General features: G+C 43.3%; 1 protein-coding gene across 1 annotated transcript in view; it reads left to right on the forward strand.

Annotated features, from left to right (window-relative positions):
• Positions 1-10775: 10775 nt before the first annotated feature.
• KIAA0319 (KIAA0319 ortholog) overlaps positions 10776-19227 on the forward strand; it is a 37806-nt gene continuing 29354 nt past the window's right edge. Inside the window, exons 1-2 of the mRNA XM_056854260.1 lie at positions 10776-10824; positions 17303-18045. Of these exons, the coding sequence (XP_056710238.1) occupies positions 10776-10824; positions 17303-18045 (792 nt within the window). The remainder of the gene's footprint in view (positions 10825-17302; positions 18046-19227) is intronic.

A 19227-nucleotide genomic window follows, 5' to 3' on the forward strand; every position in this document is an offset into this window, starting at 1 on the left:
TTAGGCCTGTCTCTGGTGATGAGTGGACCTTGTACCATTTAGTTTGACTCTTGGAAACTGGCAGGCTGGTGTGGGTGGAATACTATATGTGCGAAAGGATCCAACCTAGCCTGATTGTACTTGCAAGCATTAAAGAGGATTCAGACGAAACTGTGAAGCCATTAGCTTAAATGTACTTGTCTTGGCCAGATTTCTCCTTTGACTATTGCAGACCTGTGTTGCTGATCTGTTCTTTAAAAGCAACCTGTAAATAGACAGCTCTTCTTCGTTATTTGCATACAACTCTGCCTCAGTGATCTCCATGTACTTCTCGCTTGCCACAAAAATTATCTCACAGCAACAAATTATCTCACAGCCTTTACACTTGCTACCCTAAGAACATCCTGTAACTGAGGGAAAGAGTTACAGTTTAAAACAAAATGGGTTCCCCAAAATCGTAAGAGGCTGTGGGGGTCCCCTCAGTTGGTAGAAAAAGCTTGTCACACTAAGCCAGCTGCATGCTCATCACTTCAGTTACCATGTGCTTGCAAGGAATTCTGAACTACTTTGCTTACTCCAGCATGAAATGGAATTGAGTCATGATTGTACTCGTTAATTATCTATTTCTCTTAACCTTAAATTTATTGCAGCCTTTCGGTAGTGTCAACATATATAGACAAATGAGGCAGAAGTCAATTCCATCTTCTTCCTGTTGATCAGCTGCTTGGTGAGACTTATAGAGGATTTGAAAAGAGATCATTATTATACTGCTCTCGCCCAGTTGTCTTTCTCTTTCTTGAACTGGCCTTAGGCTCCTGACCTTGCAGTTCTCTATATGTTTGACCAGGGTTGGAAGTACATAAGTTGGAAGCTGGACATGGCTAAAGCTGCAGTACGTTCTGGCCTTGGGACATGAAAGATCACTTTCATGTGCTATGTTACTTCATGTTCCTTTGGCTAAAAGTCTTGGAGATACTCCTGGTCTATGTATCCCTGGACTTTCAAACAGATGGAGTAGCTGAGAATGCTTTCCCAAACTGTTGCTGCAGTATTCCAGCACACAGGAAGTCCACATGTTTAGAATGTGTTTTCCATGGATCTAACTGACCTATGGGTTTTATTTACTCTTTTTCTATGAATGTGCAAACACCATCCCCACTGGAAAACCCAAGCCTCTGGAGATACACAAAGAGTGTTTTAGCCTAAACTTCTGCGCCTCCAACCTGGCTTTCTGAGTCCCAACCAATGGTTCACAAAAATCTGTTAAAGCGTTGACTATACTGCCACCATTTCAACAGTTCAGTAGGTTGCTGAAAACATGTCATTAAAAAGATCCTAATATTAATGTGCAAATATCCTGACCAAAATGTAAAGAATCTCAAAAGCATAGTATTATAAAAGGAAAATCAAAACTTTTGAAGGCAACTAAACTTTATAAGCAAGCAGCTTCATTCCTATACCAGTGAGGATCCCAGGTTTATGAGTCCCATAAGAATAGCCCTATCAGGTCATTTGTGAGATAGTATCGGCCACATGGTTGGACCCTGGAGGAAACAGGAAGTACAACCATGCTTTCTGAACTAGCTTTTTTCTCTCAACCCCTACTGACAGATTGATAAAATATCTAAGTTTATGCCAGTTTCTCAGTGCTTTGTAAGCTAAGCCATTAGAACTGCCTTGCAAGTTTGTCCATTAACCAATAAAAGGAAGGAAAAAAGCCAGTTATAAGGAAGTGTGAAAACATGGTGTTGACACCTGACCCAGAGGATGGTGAGTTTAGGATGCAAACACCCAAGAAATGCTGGTCCAGTAAAAATTAGAGCAGTGTTGTTTTCACACTCTGTGGACCATTGTAGCCAGTTGGAAGAAGTGTCTCACATCATTTAACCAAATCCAACGTCTGATTGCAATGTGCTTATTACAGGAATTTCAAATTCATATACTAGCTGGCTTCTGGCAAAAAAAAAAAAAAAAAGGGAAAGGTTTTGACCTACAGACAAAACGAAGCAGGTCATCTTGTCTACTTTTGTTAAAAAATAAAAGCTAGGATTTGTGACACTACCGCCCCAAGCTAACTGACCATCTCTCCTGGTACATAGGCACGTGTGTGAGGAAAGTTATTATTTAACTTCATTTGATTAAATAGCACAGTCAAAGCTTATTGAGGCCTTCTGCGCTGTCCCTGATAGACAGGAATTGCTGGCAACAGTAAGGTATTGTCTCTACCGTGTAAGTACCATCATTGTGTGGCTTAACTGTTTAGGATTGTATTGTTAGCGTTATGCCCTGTCTATGGCAGCCAGCTCCACCTGCCTTAGAAATTGCCCCACTATACAAAGTAGAGTCCCTCGGCCCCCTTTTACAACCTAAGATTAAAATACCTCTTCAAAGTGTCTCCTCGCACTTGTTAAAACGAAGGTGGAGGTATGCCAATTACACTAACTATGATCTTTGGAAAGTCACTACTGTGAATTAGCCTAGGTGCATAACCTCAAATAAATGCTCCATCCTTTTAAAACAGGCTCCTCCCCCTCCTACAGGTGAATACAAAGGGTTGTTAAAGTGACTTAACCTGAAGTCTCATTATGATCTCAAGTTAATTCATGCTGTAGTATACCCTATATACTATGTATGGTTGTGAAAGCTAGACAATGAAGAAAACTGTAGAGCAATTTAAAATTTTGGTCAAATGACCTTGATTTTAATGTTTAAGCATTTTAAGAATCCTAAATTATTCCTGTTGTCTATTTTAAATTTGTATACTATAGTATTTAACTTATTTTAATTTATGTATTTGTGCTTAAGACAAATACGGTTGAAAGAGCCTGAAATAAAAGGAAAATGATAGGAAGAAAGTGGATTCTTTTGAAATGTGGTGTTGGAGGAGAGCGTTAAGGATACCCTGGACTGTTAAAAAAACAACAACAAATCTGTGGGTTATACATCAGATCAAGCCTGAACTGACCCTAGAAGCTAAAATGATTAAACTGAGGCCTATTGTATTTTGGTCACATTACTAGAGGACAAGAGTCACTTGAAAAGGCAATCATGCTAGGAGAAGTTGAAGGCAGCAGGAAAAGAGGAAGACCCAACAGGAGACGGATCGACTCCACAAAGGAAGCCAGGGCCCTCAATTTGCAAGATCTGAGTAAGGCTGTTAAAGACAGGACATTTTGGAGGACATTGATTCATATGGTTGCCATGAGTCGGAGGCGATTTGACGGCACTTAACACACACACACACACACACATAATGATCTCGCCTCATTCAAGATATCTGCACTTTACAGTGACACCCCAAGGGTTACGTTACACTCTACTGAACCCCACTGACTTCAGTGACCCAATGTGACACTTTCTAGCTCTCCCATTTCTTTTCGCAGCCAGCCCTTCCAGCCTACTTCCCACCCAGGGCCGGATTTAGGTTTGATGAGGCCCTAAGCTATTGAAGGCCGTTTAGATGTCCAGCTGTCCTTTGTCAACAACAAATTGTCGCTGTTTTTTGTGTTGGAATATATGCTATACGGTAATTAATGGTAATTTCAGAGCCCCGTGGCGCAGAGTGGTAAGCTGCAGTACTGCAGCCCAAGCTCTGCTGACGACCTGAGTTCGATCCCAACGGAAGTCGGTTTCAGGTAGCCGGCTCAAGGTTGACTCAGCCTTCCATCCTTCCGCGGTCGGTGAAATGAGTACCCAGCTTGCCGGGTGTAAAGGGAAGATGACTGGGGAAGGCACTGGCGAACCACCCCGCACACAAAGCCTGCCTAGAAAATGTCACGATGTGACATCACCCCATGGGTCAAGAATGACCCGGTGCTTGCACAGGGGACCTTGACCTTTTTAATGTATGGACCTAATAGGTATCTAAAGCCATTTGCACATAGCGTAACACTGTTGCTGTATGTAGGTTTTATTTTATTTGTTTTTTTATCTTATATTTTGGAAAGGTACATCCAGTTTTTTTTTTCATTTAAATTTTTTTGGGGGGGGGCCCCAAGAGAGTGGGCCCCTAAGCTATAGCTTGTTTAGCTTATGCGTCAATCCGGCACTGTCCCTACCCCGCCCCCGTTTCCCCCTCTTGGATATTCCCCAGTTACTCTGTAACGGAGTGGGCGACGCTCGGCCATCGCCCCCTGGCGGCGGGGCTTGGATGCAGCGCAGGGAGGCGTCGGTCTGCACAGCGAATGCGCGCTGGCGGCTGCCTGGAGAAGCGAGCTGGGCGAGGACAGCGGGCGCTCCATCTCTTGCTTCTCTCCCCCCCTTTCCTGGCAAGCAGCAAGACCGAGATTGCCAGGCGTCCACCGCCTCCCCTTTGCCTGTCGTGCCCACACCCGCTTTTTATCCTCGGCCAAAGGTGCTCTCCATCCTGGAAGACGAGACAAGCGGCCGCCAGGTAAGGAAACCCGGGGCTGTCCCCTCTCTCCTCCGTAGATGCTGCTGGTGCATGCAGAGAAAGCAAGCGAGTGGTGTTGTTAATGGGGTTGGGTGGGGCTCGATCCAGCTGGAGATCTGGCGGGGCTGCATTGGCTTCGATTTCTCGTTTTGGTGCTGCTGGATCCGTCTTGGGGAACCTGCCTCCTTGTGCAGATGCGTGTAAGATCAGACTTTAACCAGCCCTTGGAGTGGCTTGTTTTAAACGTTTGCAAACGAGTAGGTCTTCTTGCACCCTGCTTTTTATTTTTAAGGGCAAGGGTCCAGTAGCACCTTAAAGACTAACAAAAATATTTTCGGGTAGGGTAGCTGTGGCTCACGAAAACTCATACCCTACCAGAAAATATTTTTGTTAGTCTTTAAGGTGCTACTGGACTCTGGCCCTTTTCTACTACTGCAGACAGACTAACAGGGCTACCCACTGTGAATTTTATTTTTAAGTGTCTGTTCCTAAGGGGTGTGTGTGTGTGTTGGGGGGGTGCATTTCATTTTTTGTACGCATAGCTGAAGAGCAATTTGCAAAACCAGATTAAAATATCGGTTCTTGTAGTTTATCCTGGCTGGGTGACGGTGGTCTTTGTATTTTCTTTCCTGACATTTTGCTACCAAGACCACGGTCACACAGCCCGGATAATCTGCAAGAACCGATGAACTCTGTCCGTGAAAGCCTTCGACAATATTCAGATTGAAATATCTCCAGCCGGTGTTAATTGGGCTTCTTGATTAATCTGATGCAGCTAAACTGGAATATCTGTTGTCTGATAGAAAGCACTGGGTATCCAGACAAGTAGCCAAATTCTGTCTAGGGATATGCAAGACACGGGGAAACCATATTAAAGCTGATGCAGAGTTTTAAACCCATTGGACTAGCTCAAATGTTCATGCAGCTATTTTTGTTGCTGTACTGAACTATTGTTGTTTTAATGATGTTTTAACTTTGTAATGCTGGTCAAGGACTGCAATAAATTATAATGCATGAAACCCCTTTTGCTGCAGCTTATTCTGGCCAAAATCTGCGTTGAGGGTCACATCGAAGAGTCATTGTGTGTTGTATTCCTCCTGCCACAGGGTGACATGCAGGCAGCCGCACCCGGCCTGTTTTCGCCCTGGTCCCCCTCTCCTGCTCAGCGACATGATGCAGAAGTTCAAGAAAGGCCGGCTGCAAATGCTGAGGACCGGCTTGTTTCATTAAAATACGTTTTTGGAAGGGGTAGGAGCAGTGCAGGTGTAGCAGCAAGTTGCAGGCTCCCTTGGCTGCTTGCAGCCTGTTGTCTCAGGGGAACTTCAGTAGCAAATGATTTCTTGATTGCAGATCATCGTCTCCCCATTTTATACTTGGCTTAGGAAGGATGGATAATTAAATTGTTCAGAATGCTTGTGGGCAGTGTGGGGTTAGAATGCCAGTACACCAATATCTAAAACATTCCAGTTACCATTTAAATTGAATGGAATTATGGTGCAAATACTCCAAAATGTCATGCATGTGTTTACTTCTGCTGGGTTTGGGTAGGTGCTGATGGTGAGGACGCAGGTGTTGTGATGCTTAAATTGTTTTAGTTTTTTTTTAATTTGAAATGTGAAAGGGAAGCCTGTATTGGCTATAACGTGCGTTGGATTTTGAAAATTGCTCTCTTCAGATTGGCGTACCCCATTGAAAATGCCTGTAAGTGTTGTCTCCACACCAATAAGAATTTTGGGCATCCCTTTTTAAATGTTGCTGCATCAACCGCCTCTTTACAAGGTGGGTGTGGTGTGGATTGAAGAAGAAGAGTTGGTTTTTGTACGCTGGCTTTCTCTACCACGTAAGGGAGAATCAAACTGGCTTACAATCACCATCCCTCCCCCTCCCCACAACAGACCCCCTGTGAGGAAGGTGAGGCTGGGAGAGCTCTAAGAGAGCTGTGACTAGCCCAAGGTCACCCAGCTGGCTTTGTGTGGAGGAGCAGGGAAACAAACGTGGTTCACCAGATTAGCGTCCGCCGCTCATGTGGAAGAGTGGGGAATCAAACCCGGTTCTCCAGGTTAGAGTCCACCACTCCAAACCACCATTCTTAACCACTACACCTCGCAGCCCTATCTAGTCCTTCCCCTGCAAGCAAGCAATAGCAGTTCAAAAGTGGGTGTTGAAGCAAAAGAAAGACTATAGACCCAATCCAGTGGTTCATCATTGGTGGTGGGCTTCCAATGGACCCTGGAGCTTACCTCCTCTCCAGTGGGGTGACCACACCTTGTGTACAAAAAACAAAAACAAAAATGTTTCAGCACTGTTCCTTCCTTTGAAGTGAATGGGAACAAGAGCTCCATGTGGTTATCAAACTTAATAATGAACTATGGACCAGAAGTCCTTCTTCAACTGTATAAGGTCACTGTGTTGATTCTGGTGAGCATTAAGCAGTTTAAGGACACCAAAGGTGATATAATTTTCAGTCACCCCATGATGAGTCACCATAGATAATTGCACTCTTCCCCCCCCCCCTTACGGTTTGGTTTCCATTTTTTGCTTGAAGTGGGAAGAGGCAGCAATCTGTCGTTACTCAAAATGTCAGCGACTTGAGAAACCATTGATACAACTGTGTTTTTTTTTCAATGTCAAAGTCAGTGCATCTTGGCTTTCCCCTCAGTGGATCTGCTTCATTGACCTGGTTGTACGCTATATGGGGGTGAATTCAATTTGTGTTGCAGCCCACCACTTAGATGGGGGTGACCCTTCTTTGATGGGGTTTTCTTGATTTTCAGTAGATTCTGTTCAGACGCTTTTCATTTCCTTTTCATAGTCATCTCTCGTTCCTGGCCCTACATCTCATTGGATGACAGTTTCAGTTCAGTTTATTTATTTACAGTCATTTGACCAGCAGATAAACGTTGTTAACATTGATCAATACAGAGCCAGGTTTACAATTTTGATGTGCCGACCTGAGCTCGTCGCACTCCAGTGGCAATGTAACAAAACTTTGCCACTATATAGGAAATGTTGGCATCTTTATCCTCAAGTAAATATTTAATAATAAAATCATCTGAATGTCTAAAAACTCCGGTCAACGAGGGCAAAATCAGCCTATTTCTGATATCCTGATAAAATTCACAATACAATAAAATATTGGCAATTGTCTCAATATCGGAGTTACAGGGGCACAACCTAGACTCCAAAGGTAAGTGCTGGAATCTCCCGCTGAGCAAGGCTGACGGAAAGGCATTAAAAACGAGCTCTTGAAAAAGCCCATCGATATTTGGTAAAAGCGATGGAGGTCAGATAAGGAGCCAAAGAGAATCCCTCCCAACTCTTTAGTAATCTGTATGGTCTTGGAAGAAGAGCCCTCTCATTCTGCAATTCGATGTCTATAAGTTGTTGACTAACCATATTTTTTGCTCTGTTCAAGCCCATTTCTGCCCATCCAAGCCCATTGGATGACTCCATATTAAGTCCCGCCCATTTTATTTTGCTACCTCTACAACTGCGCCAGTGATCAGGTACACATATGACCTTGGCCTTGCTTGGGTCATACGTTTAATAAGACTTATGGCAGCCCCCTTGATCAGGTTCAAGGGGCACTGGGTCATTAGCACCATGTTCCATTCCACTAACATCAGGGTCACTAAGAACATCAGATTGAGAAGATACAGGGGCAGTTGGAATGGAGTAGGTTTCTACAGGGATTTGTGTTTCTGATTTATGATGTTCTTTAAAGGTGAGTGGATGCAGTTCTTCTAGTGTCGTCTCCGTTTGGCTGGGCTTTAGTGGTGATGATGGAACTTGAGTTAATACAGTTTCTTTGGTTTTCAGGAGTTTGAGTCTGAGGCATTCTAGTCCAAAGCTTCTTAAACTGCGGGTTGCGACCCCATGTGGGGTCGCGTAACTGAATGTGGGGGTTGCAAAAAATTTGGCAACAGTAAAAGGTTTCTTTATGCCCTGCTGTTGGCTCTCCAGAATAACTGGTTGGCCCCTGTGTGAGACAGGATGCTGGACTAGATGTACCACTGGTCTGATCCAGCAAGGCTCTTCTTACGTTCTTAGGTTCTTAAATCATGTTGGAGCCAATGGAATTTATGAATGCTTATGGTTTCCTGAATATGGCAATCTCTGTAACCCAGGAGGAGTCATAAAAATTTATGAGCTCTTTATAATCTGAATATTTAATTTTGACAGGTATAATTGCTTTCCTTAAGTGCGAGCATTTTGTAACTGGTAGTTAAAGAAAATTATTTTTGCAGTCAACTGAGTCTTAACTAATACAAGCCTGCCCTCCTCCTGTTCCCAAACTGGAAATATGAAAAGAACACAGACTGATATTTTTTTTAAAAAGTAACCTGCAGTGTTGTAATCTGTTACCTCCAGGAGAAATTAAAATGTAAGAAATTGAAGGCCCTGCTGCTTTCAGAAATGACCTGCCAGTTAAGATTAGTAATGCTGCCAAAATTAACCATTAGCTGCTGCAGAATATGAATTTATGAAGCATGTAATGCTTAACTGTGTTCCAAAATGACCCCCCCCCCGGTTTTCTCTGTCTGAAAACATAATCCAGATCTTAAATGCTCAGGGGGGAGTTGGGGGAGGCAGGTATTCAGGCCTTGTCATCAGGTTGTCATGTGGACAATGTTGAGTTTCAAATTCTGAAATTAGGGCTGGAGGGGGGGAAGCCCCCCCTGATTTTTAAAAAAAAGAAGCTTAATGCAGAGCCATGCCAAGGGGAGTTTGCCCAACAGTATATAAAAATTGGATTTTCTCCAATTTTGGGACTTTCTGCTAAGCATATGTCAAGAATGTTTTTGGCCGTTTTTGAGCTTGGGTTATTATTTCTGGTGTTTGGCCTTTGATCAGCTGTCTATTACCATGCGTATTAAATTACTCTTGGGCATTTGAGGTCGGTCTGCTTCTGAAGCAGCAGGTTTCCTCGAACAATGGGGGTCTAGGTTCTGCTTACCATGAGAAACAACATAAATCTTTTTAATAACGGCATGTTAATGTCTCAGCCGAGTGATTACATTGTTTGCTGGCTTTTAATGTGGCTGGCTCTTAGTGGGCTGCCTAACCCAAATGTAGAACCTTTCTGACTATAGAACTCCTGGGATATTCATGATAGCTTCAGTAGTTAACCCTGTCATTTGTTGAATGGCAGGCTGTCGTAACTGCTGTTGCCAAGCACCCTTGAAATGAAGCATCTTTTTCTTTTTGCATTATCTGGCAATGGAGAATTTGGAGCATATCTCATGGGCTGGGAGTCCATCTAGAATACAATTACGAACCCTTTTAGCTGAGTTGCTTGGTTGGCCGGTTTTTATTTTCGCCTGATAATTACTTGTCATCTGGGTTCTGTTTGGCTGGCCATGTTTACTGGAACTAAGATCAAACATGAGATAATATGAGCCTCCGGTGTGCCTGAATAGGACATTTGAGAAGCTGAAAAATTATAGAATAATCCAATAATAGCCAAGAGGTATTATTGGCAGCAGCAAAGACTGACAGTACAATCTGACGTTACAATCCTGTCTGACAGTACAATCCTACGCAAAGGGAAAAATCCTAAACAGGTCCACTCAGAAGTAACTTCCATTTTGTTTAAAGGGACTTGCTTCTAGGATAGGGATGCCAGGTCACTCTTCTCCACCAGTGGGAGGTTTTGGGGGCAGGGTCTTCAATGCCATCGAGTCCAATTGCCAAAGTGGCCATTTTCAGGGGGAACTGATCTCTGTTGGCTGGAGATCAGTTGTAATAGCGGGAGATCTCCAGCTAGTACTTGGAGGTTGGCAACCCTATCCCAGGAAAGTGTTAGGTTTGCAACCAAAGTTGTATAGTCTTTCTGTTGTCTTAGAAGAATTTAGCTCTGCTTAGGGTTTCCAATGCAAGACAGCAATCTTAAACAGGTCTACTCAGAATTCCTCTCAGGTCTATTCAGTGGGGTTTCCTCCCAGGAAAGTATTTTTTAGGCTTGCACTGTAAGTGCTCTGTAGAGCAGCTTGAAGCATGGCCTGAAGTGCCTTAGAACCTAAAGGACGTGTGAATGTCTCTTGCCTTGAACAACTCTATGGGGTCACCATAAGTCGGCTGTGACTTGACAGCACTTTCCACCACCAAGGCTTTAAAGAATGACAAACCTAATGCCCAGTTTTGCTGTTTTTCATTTTTATCTCCCCCTTTCCCAACCTGTTATAAATATTCACTGCAAGGGGGGGATCATCATAAACTCATCCTATCCTGTCGATTGCTCTGTGATGTTCTAATTAATATTCATGTCAGATCTCTTTCCCCCCCCCTCTTCTGATACTAGGAGGCTGCCAACTGGACATCAAAGAGTATCAGAAGAAACTTGCAGTGAAGGTCTCCAGAAGGTTGGCTGAAAGCAGCGTTGGCATTGCTTCCTTAAAGAAGAATGGCCCTTGGATTAGGATTCCTCTGCTTTCTCTTGCGGGCTTTAACAGGTACACTCCTAGTATTATTTGATCGTAACATTTTCTCCAGGTGAGCTGATTTCTGTCGGCTGGAGATCAGTTGTAATAGCAGGAGGTCTCCAGCTATTACCTGGTAGTTGGCAACCGTATTCATGAAGTACTATAAAAGTTGGGTCGATTCCTTCACTGAACACTTCTTACTTTCATTTTCACTCAGTATTTTCCTACTATAAATTCCCCCAGTCCCAACCTGCTCAATCTGAATTTTTAAAAAGGCATTCGAGCTGTTGCTGAAGTAGTTGCTTTTAAATGGCTTGCAGTATTTGCAGGGAAGAAGAGGGTCTTAATGACAGGAAAGCAGCCTTTAGAGAGAATGAAACCATATCCGTTCTGTTCAGAGGACTGAAAAGCAGAATGCTGCCTAGACTTATGATACATTTCTGACTTTATTTCTTGGGGGCAAGATGTTCATCAGACCCAGCAGATGTTGCTAGAGTTATGATTTTGTCAGCATGTAGTTTATAAATCCCATCCCCCTCCCTCGCCCCACTGAAGTGTGTACATAGGGTTGCCAACCACCAGGTACCAGCTGGAGATCTGCTATTACAACTGATCTCCAGCCGATAGAGAACAGTTCCCCTGGAGAAAATGGCCGCTTTGGCAATTGGACTCTATGGCGTTGAAGTCCCTCCCTCTCAGCCCCACCTACCTCACAAGGTGCCTGTAGCGAGAAGAAGAAGGGAAGGCGATCGTAAGTCGGTTTGAGACTCCTTAAAGGTAGAGAAAATGGGGGTATTAAAACCAACTCTTTTGTTTCTTCTGTTCATAGATGCTATGCTCAAAATGTGGTGATCACACATGGGGGGGCAGGGCCACTGTGCTTGTACCTGTTGCCCCTTTACACACATTGTATGAAAGCATGGAGGATTATTTGCTCAGGCCTCCTGTGACCTTTCCGCATGGGTTTGAAACTGTTGGGAAATGGGTTCCCCCCCCCTTCTTTCCCTATGGTATCATCAGTGCCTTTATGCACCTCCTGGATTTCCCTTGGCTTTTCTCAGATCTTTCTCAAACCTGCTTTACTGCAAAGTTTTTGGAAAGATGAAAGCCTGCATGACCGCCATCTGGGTAGGAAAGTCAGGATGTTCCCAGTCTCGCCCATGCAGCAGCCGTTTTTCCTGTCCCAGTCCCCATGGTAGCCATTCCCCCTATCGTTGGGGAGGGTTTTTTGTTGTACTTAACAGTTGAATATAATTAAATTGTTGTGATGTTATAAAAATGTCTTTATTAGGTTCTATGAATTCCAAGCTTACATTAAAATAAGGCAAATCTTTGAGAAAAGCGTTATCTACACATTGAAAGGGGCTAGAGACTTTTCCCCCCATGAGAAGCTGATGAAAATGTTATAACGTTATAATGCGGCCGTGAGGGCGATCTGGCTGCAACATGTTACCCCGTTGATCGCCAGGGTTGATTTGGCTGATCTGGCTGGCTAGGCGGGTGTCCCCTACCTCCCTCACTGCTCCATGTGCGACCCTCCTGAACCTGCGCACTCGGTGGAAGAGGATGACCATCCCAGATAGAAGGAGTGTACTGTTCTTCCATCAAGGGTATACAAACGTTATAATGCTATTCAGTTGTTGATTTTTTAAAAAAGAAACTGGAAAAGCTCCAGTGACATGGAGGTGGCCAATGCCAGGAGCCTGGGGCAGGGAAAATGCAGGGAAACCTGCCATGTGGAAGCCCCGTTGCCCCTGTGCGACATCAGCAGCCTTAGCATTAACACAGACACCATGCAAACCTGGCGCCATGCAGAAAACACCAGAATCAGGCCACTGGCATGTCAGGGAGAACTTCTGCAGGCAAAGCAGATGTTCTACCTCTGAGCCACAAGCTCCCTTCCTCAGACTGAGGGGTCCTAAGTTCAAAACCTGGTAGTGTTTGGCATGGTATTGTTTTTCAACCTAGTTTTTGCTTTGCTTTTGCCACCTCTTTGGCCAATTTGGTGTTTTCAGCGAACTCTCAAGTAGAATTTAAACAATAATACGCTGTAGGTTCTGTAAAGATTATCATTATCGTTTTATTTGTGTTTATGGATCTTGTGAATTAAAAAAAAATTATTATACTTCCTACATGGAATCCCCTGTGCATTCTCATTGAGGTTATTGATTAGGCTTTCATTAGCGTAGTATCAGCAAATTGCAGCATTAGGTCTTTCTAGGGCTTAATTGGGCCCTGTAGAAATTGATGTTATTGATTTTGCTAGGCTACTGTTTGACATTTAGATAGTCTTAGTGCGTGATCTTATAAGACAACAATGTGACCGGAACCACTGAAAGGTAACCACTATTAAACATGTGTGGTGGGGAATGCAGAGTTAAAAATTCACCCATATTACATTCTTTTCATTGTGAGAAGTTTTGCCAGAACTTCGTTCAGATTTGTCAGACTTGGTTTAATTTTTGTTCTGTGCCACTTATTTTTTGTCGAAGGCTTTCACCGTCAGAGTTCATTGGTTCTTGTATGTTATCCGGGCTGTGTAACTGTGGTCTTGGTATTTTCTTTCCTGATGTTTCGCCAGCAGCTGTGGCAGGCATCTTCAGCTTCAGTCACTGGAGCTTTTCCAGCATCTTCAGCTGTGGCAGGCATCTTCAGCTTGGCTTCGTGTCCTGAAAACCTCCAGACTAACAAAGACTACAGTCCACAATAGCCATGCGGATTAGCCTTGGATTCCACATGTTAACAGATCACTTCAGGATACAATGGTTCCACATTAACATACCACACCCTCATTAGCACATTATCTTGATTCTTACAGGACAATGATTTGCACATTATCTTTAATACTTTGCAGGACAATGACTCAGCTCAAACCCAACCCCCTTCTGACTATATATTACTCTTCCTACACACTTGACACTGAGAGACACTGTCCTTCAGTGTTACTCCTCTGAAGATGCCTGCCACAGCTGCTGGCGAAACGTCAGGAAAGAAAATACCAAGACCATGGTTACACAGCCCGGATAACCTACAAGAACCACTTATTTTTTGTTTAACGTAGGTCAGGTTGCACATGATACGGGAAGCCGAAGTAAGTGTAGCTTTTTGAAGCTGCAGGCCTGATATTAAATCCTGGATGCATATCCCCACATTTCTGAGAATGTGCTGTCATAGTTTTAGAACACCTTTTCTGAAACTATGTGAGCTGGAAGAACCTTGCTTTTTTTAAAACACTGCAGACCAAATTCTCTGCTGGATTGCTAGTATGCAGTTCTATAGATTCTGAATGGTAATGGACACAATATGGACACATTCTTACGAGGTTCAAAAATAGGAGGCTACGTGATTAATAAATAATGTGCTTGCTTAATGCATTATTTAGAAAGTACAGCGTTATTTAGAAAGTACAGTGTTGGATGATCTATCAATTTTGGGAAAGATTTGTGGGTTTGGTTGCACCATTTTCTTTCTGAGTTCTCCCAGAATGATTGTCAGAGGGAGAATTCGAGATGCTTTTTGTCTTGTAAATGATTAGCACAGCTGTCAAAGTATTCTGACTTACTGTATTGTCACTTCTGCAATCCCACTTCCTCCAGATTCGGTCCAGAACAGCACCTGCATTGCCCCTCCGATTGACATAAATATAGTGGAGTCAGGGATGGTAGTAGACATTGAAGGGCCAGTGGAAGAGTCCAGCACCCTGACGGCCCATCCGCCTTTCAAATATGGGCCCACACTTTCTTTCTGTGCCCCGTCCTTGCACTTACTTCATCTCACCACAATTTTTAGCTCCTCAGGTTGCCATGGTTGCCAAATCAGCAGCGGAAGCAAAAGCACCAGGCAGGCAGCTCCTTGGTGTCTCTATTATAGCTGCCAACCCTAGTCTTAGCAAGGAACTTGATGCAGAACAAATGCCTGGATTATTCAACGTTCGCTATTTCGGGGGGGGGCGGGCGTATAAGCATTCACTGTTTCTTAGGGTTCCTACTTGAACGAGAAAGATCACCTATCCTGGTTACCGGCTAAGCAGCCATATTCTTCAGGTGAACTGATCTCTATCTGCTGGAGATCTGTTGTAATCTCCTGTTGTAATCTCTATCAACTGGAGATCTGTTGTAATCTCCTGTTGAGATCTCCTGCTAATACCTGTATGTGAGTCAACCCTATGCAGCCACTATGGCAATAAATTATTTATATAAAAAACACCACAAAAATGAATCCATACCATATATAACCATTCGTATGTTTTTTATATAAATAATTTCTTGGCATAGTGGCTGCATAGGGTTGACTAATTATATGCGGTCCAAGTTTACTAATACCTGTATGTTGGCAACTCTAGTAAAGGGGGTATGTGGGCATTTGCCTTCTTGATTGGGTTGTTTGTGCTTTGACGCTTTGCGCACATCTGCCAAGACAGCTCAATCTCTTCTTCTCCACATTGAAAAGAAAACGGAAGTTGTGTGGCACCTTGAAGATTAATAAGGTTTTACCCCAGTATAAGCTTTAGTAGCCTAGAGCCTCTTTGGTCAGATGCGGTGTCTGGCTGCAGTAGACTAACACGGCTACCCCTTTGGAAATGTTGAAAACAGTAACTTTATTTGAGAATAGCTCTTCTGTCAGAATTGTCAGGAACGTTGTGAAGACCCGCAGAACAATCTTAGGCTTGTTCTGATCAAACTTCGAATGGCAATTAAACATTTCTATAGCTGCACAATCAGGCCATTTATCATGGATAAAAGCGTTTTTGCACTCTTCCATATCTTTACCATGTAAGGAATCTGGAAGAGTTTAAAAAAACACGGTTAAAGGCCGCTGCATATTGGGATAAATTGGCAAAAATGAATTTTACAAGTATAGTTAATGAATTATAGATTAATGTTTTTTTTAAAAAAATTAGAAATAATAATAGATTCTTAAACACTGTCAAAACACTTCTCCGGAAATCCAAGGGTGGGGGGTACACAGTTAAGGTGGGTGGTGGATATTAGGGCACTATATATTTTACAAATTATATCATACAATGTAAATTTATTGGTTGTAAAAGTGCTCTTTTTTTGATTTTGTATTTTTATGTTTTCTTTTTTTGTTTGTATTATGATTTTATTTTAGTTTTTTTATTTTTACTTTTTGTTTAATTATAAAAAATCAATTAAAAATTATTTTTTAAAAAAGTGTTTTTGCTATGTCAAAGTTCGTTTTGCATGTTGTGTGACGGTGGAGTCGGAACAAGATAAGCAAGTGAGCCCGGCTTTTTCCTGGGGGAATGTATGAAATGGGAGTGGAATGGATATGGGAAAGAGATCTGGAACTTCATTTTCACATGTTATCCCAGCTGGTGCATAGTTGCTGCTTCAGCAAGTTTTGCTTGTTGTTATTATTATTATTTTGACTTATAGGCCACCCTTTCTCAGCCAAAGCAGGGCTCAGAGCAGCTAACATCAGTCTAAAACAGTTTAAAATCTTTCATATATTACATAAAATTTAACTGTAAAACCCTGGTGCCTTAATATCTCACAACTAACGTTCTAGCAGGAAAAAATAATTGCAACTTTATAGTAATACTATCACAACAACCTAATAGGCTACATCTAGGTGGAGAAAATGGGGGGAGGCGGAGGGAGAGGCTGGCTAGATGGAATACCAATGGAATACCATCGCTGTCCTCAACCATATGCCTGGTCGAACAGCTCAGTTTTACCGGCCCTGTGGAACTGTTTTAAATCCCGCAGGGCCCGAATCTCATGGGCATAAGTGCTCCATCAGGCCAGGGCCGAAAAAGCCCTTGCCCTGTTTGAGGACAGCCAAATGGATTTTGGGCCAGGGATCACCAGTAGATGTTCTCCAGCCAAGCAAAGCTATCACAAGATAAAGACATGATGGAGTCACCACAAGATAAAGGTGCTTTTTCTTGTCTTAGATTGTAGTACTAAGTGTAGTAGAATCCTACTGAAATTCATTGGTCTTATTTCTGTGTACATGTACTGAGGATCCTTTTGTTAGTCACGCTTAGTGAGTTTGAAGCTGTAAATTATTCAAGCTATTCCATTTATTTAAAGTGTGTATTCAAGAAGTTAAGAGCCCCGTGGTGCAGAGTGATAAAGCTGCAGTACAGCAGTCCAAACTCTGCTCACGACCTGAGTTCGATCCCAACGGAAGTGGGTTTCAGGTAGCCGGCTCAAGGTTGACTCAGCCTTCCATCCTCCCGAGGTCGGTCAAATGAGTACCCAGCTTGCTGGGGGTAAAGGGAAGATGACTGGGGAAGGTACTGGCAAACCACCCCGTAAACAAAGTCTGCCTAGAAAACGTCGGGATGTGACATCACCCCATGGGTCAGGAATGACCCGGTGCTTGCACAGGGAACCTTTACCTTATTCAAGAAGTTACATTTAAATTGAACAACTGTGTTAATCGATAGAGGCGGTTTTCTTAAAATTATGACTTTGAGGGTGGGGTGAGCTGTGCAGTGTTATTCTTATCTTCTTGACATTAGTGCCTATTATTTCAGGGTGTTTCTGTCAACAATGCAGGGAAGGTGCCACGTACTCAGATGCAATAATATCTCCCAACTTAGAAACGACTAAAATCATGCAGGTCCCCCATGCGGTGTCGATGGCAGACTGCACGGCAGCCTGTTGCGATCTTTCAGACTGCGACTTGTCCTGGATGTTTGAACGGCACTGCTATATCGTCAATTGCCAACATAAAGGGAACTGTGAGCCCAAGAAAATGGAGAAGGTGAAGTCTTATTTGACCTTTGTGCGGAGGCCTTCCCAGAAGCCAGCCTCTTTGATGAGGTTTCAGCAGATGACATCCAATGCACTCCCCTCTATGGCACTGCGGGATGACCCATCGGAGGAGGTGCGTAGCCTAAAGGAGCTGTCCTTCATAAGCAAAGAGCGTAGCCTTGAAGAGGCACCGGACGACACGGACGAGTATGGGGATGTGGATCAGGATCCATTTCAGTTGAACGTCAAGAAGGAGAACATTGACTATGCTGACTGGGGTCTGATGGTTGCCCCAGAAAATGGCTTCAATTCTTCAGGAGGCCAGCATGGAGATCTGGTGAAACACGATGGGGAGAAAGTTAATTTGAGAAGCCCCACCAATAAAATTGTACCCGAGGTGAAATCTGTCACTGAATATCCCGGAGAGTTGCCTGAAGTAACGCTGGACCCGGTGAAGACAGCAGCTGCAAGTGATTTGGATTTTCAACCACCTAAAGAAGCTAATGACTCCTGGCAGGAAAAGGTAAGTGCTTTGTGTTGTGAAACTGGAGTGGGGCCGGACTGGACTTGCATTCTGCTGGGGACCCAACAGGAATGGGATTTTTTTTGTCCTTCTCCACCTGCTGCTCCTAATTTTTAGCTGAATTTTATAGTTATAATTTTAACTGTATTTTTTAATTATTTTAATGTTTTAGTGTTTGCTGCCTTGTGGAGCCTGATTGCTGGAAATGTGGCATAAAAATATTTTAAATAATTATAATAGAAGAGAGAGGTTGAGGAAGAGCACGTTTGCTTCTGAACGTCCCGTTTCCAGCTTTTAAAGAATGAAAAGAGTATATTGCTTTGAAGTAGTCAAGCAAGGCTGGGCAATTTATGATCCACCTGTTGCATCCTCTGAGTTCTCATTGAAATTTTGAAGGCCAACCAAGACTGGATATGAATGATCCTTTGATTAGGATATATGCAGATTATTTGTGTGTTTAAAAGCTAATAATCATCGCCGGGCAGTTGCTCAGTCAGTCAGTCAGTCTTTATTTCAATACGCACCTGGTAACGGCTCTGAACTTCCATGACATATAGTTCATCAGCAGTTACGTTGTTCTTGCCTTTAATGTGTTTGAGCTCAAATTCATAGATCTGCAGGGCAGAGCTCCAACGCAGAAGCTTGGCATTAGTCCCTTTGGCCTTGTTGAGCCAACAGAGAGGGGCGTGATCCGTACACTGGGTGTACCTCCTCCCCCAACGGTATGGACATAGTTTAGACAGAAACCAGCCTATTGACAGGTATTCCTTTTCAATAATGGGCAGGCTTTGCCTCATGGAAGGAGCTTGCGACTGAGCTAGACAATCGGATGCAGGCTTCCTGTGTTGTCAGCTTGGAACAAAGCAGCGCCGAGGCCCCTTTCTGAAGCATCAGTGTGGATCTCGAATGGGTTTATTTCTGTTGAACTGTGGAATTATCGTTCTGTGAGAGGGATGATAAAGATCTCTATTGGAATTCTTGGCATCAGGCCTCAATTCCCAGGCTTCCTTTGGGGAAATCCATGACAGTTAAATTGTCATAAATCTGCTATAAAATGTAATGTGCCTGCGTCCTATTGATAGAATTTTGGCTTCATCTACTTAAGGTAATTCCCGTGTTGTTGGCAGTCTCATTCACTGCAACTCTCATTTATGTAACTGATAATTTTGTTCTGGGAACCGG

Source organism: Euleptes europaea, chromosome 8, assembly GCF_029931775.1.
Source record: "Euleptes europaea isolate rEulEur1 chromosome 8, rEulEur1.hap1, whole genome shotgun sequence".
Lineage (NCBI taxonomy): Eukaryota > Metazoa > Chordata > Lepidosauria > Squamata > Sphaerodactylidae > Euleptes > Euleptes europaea.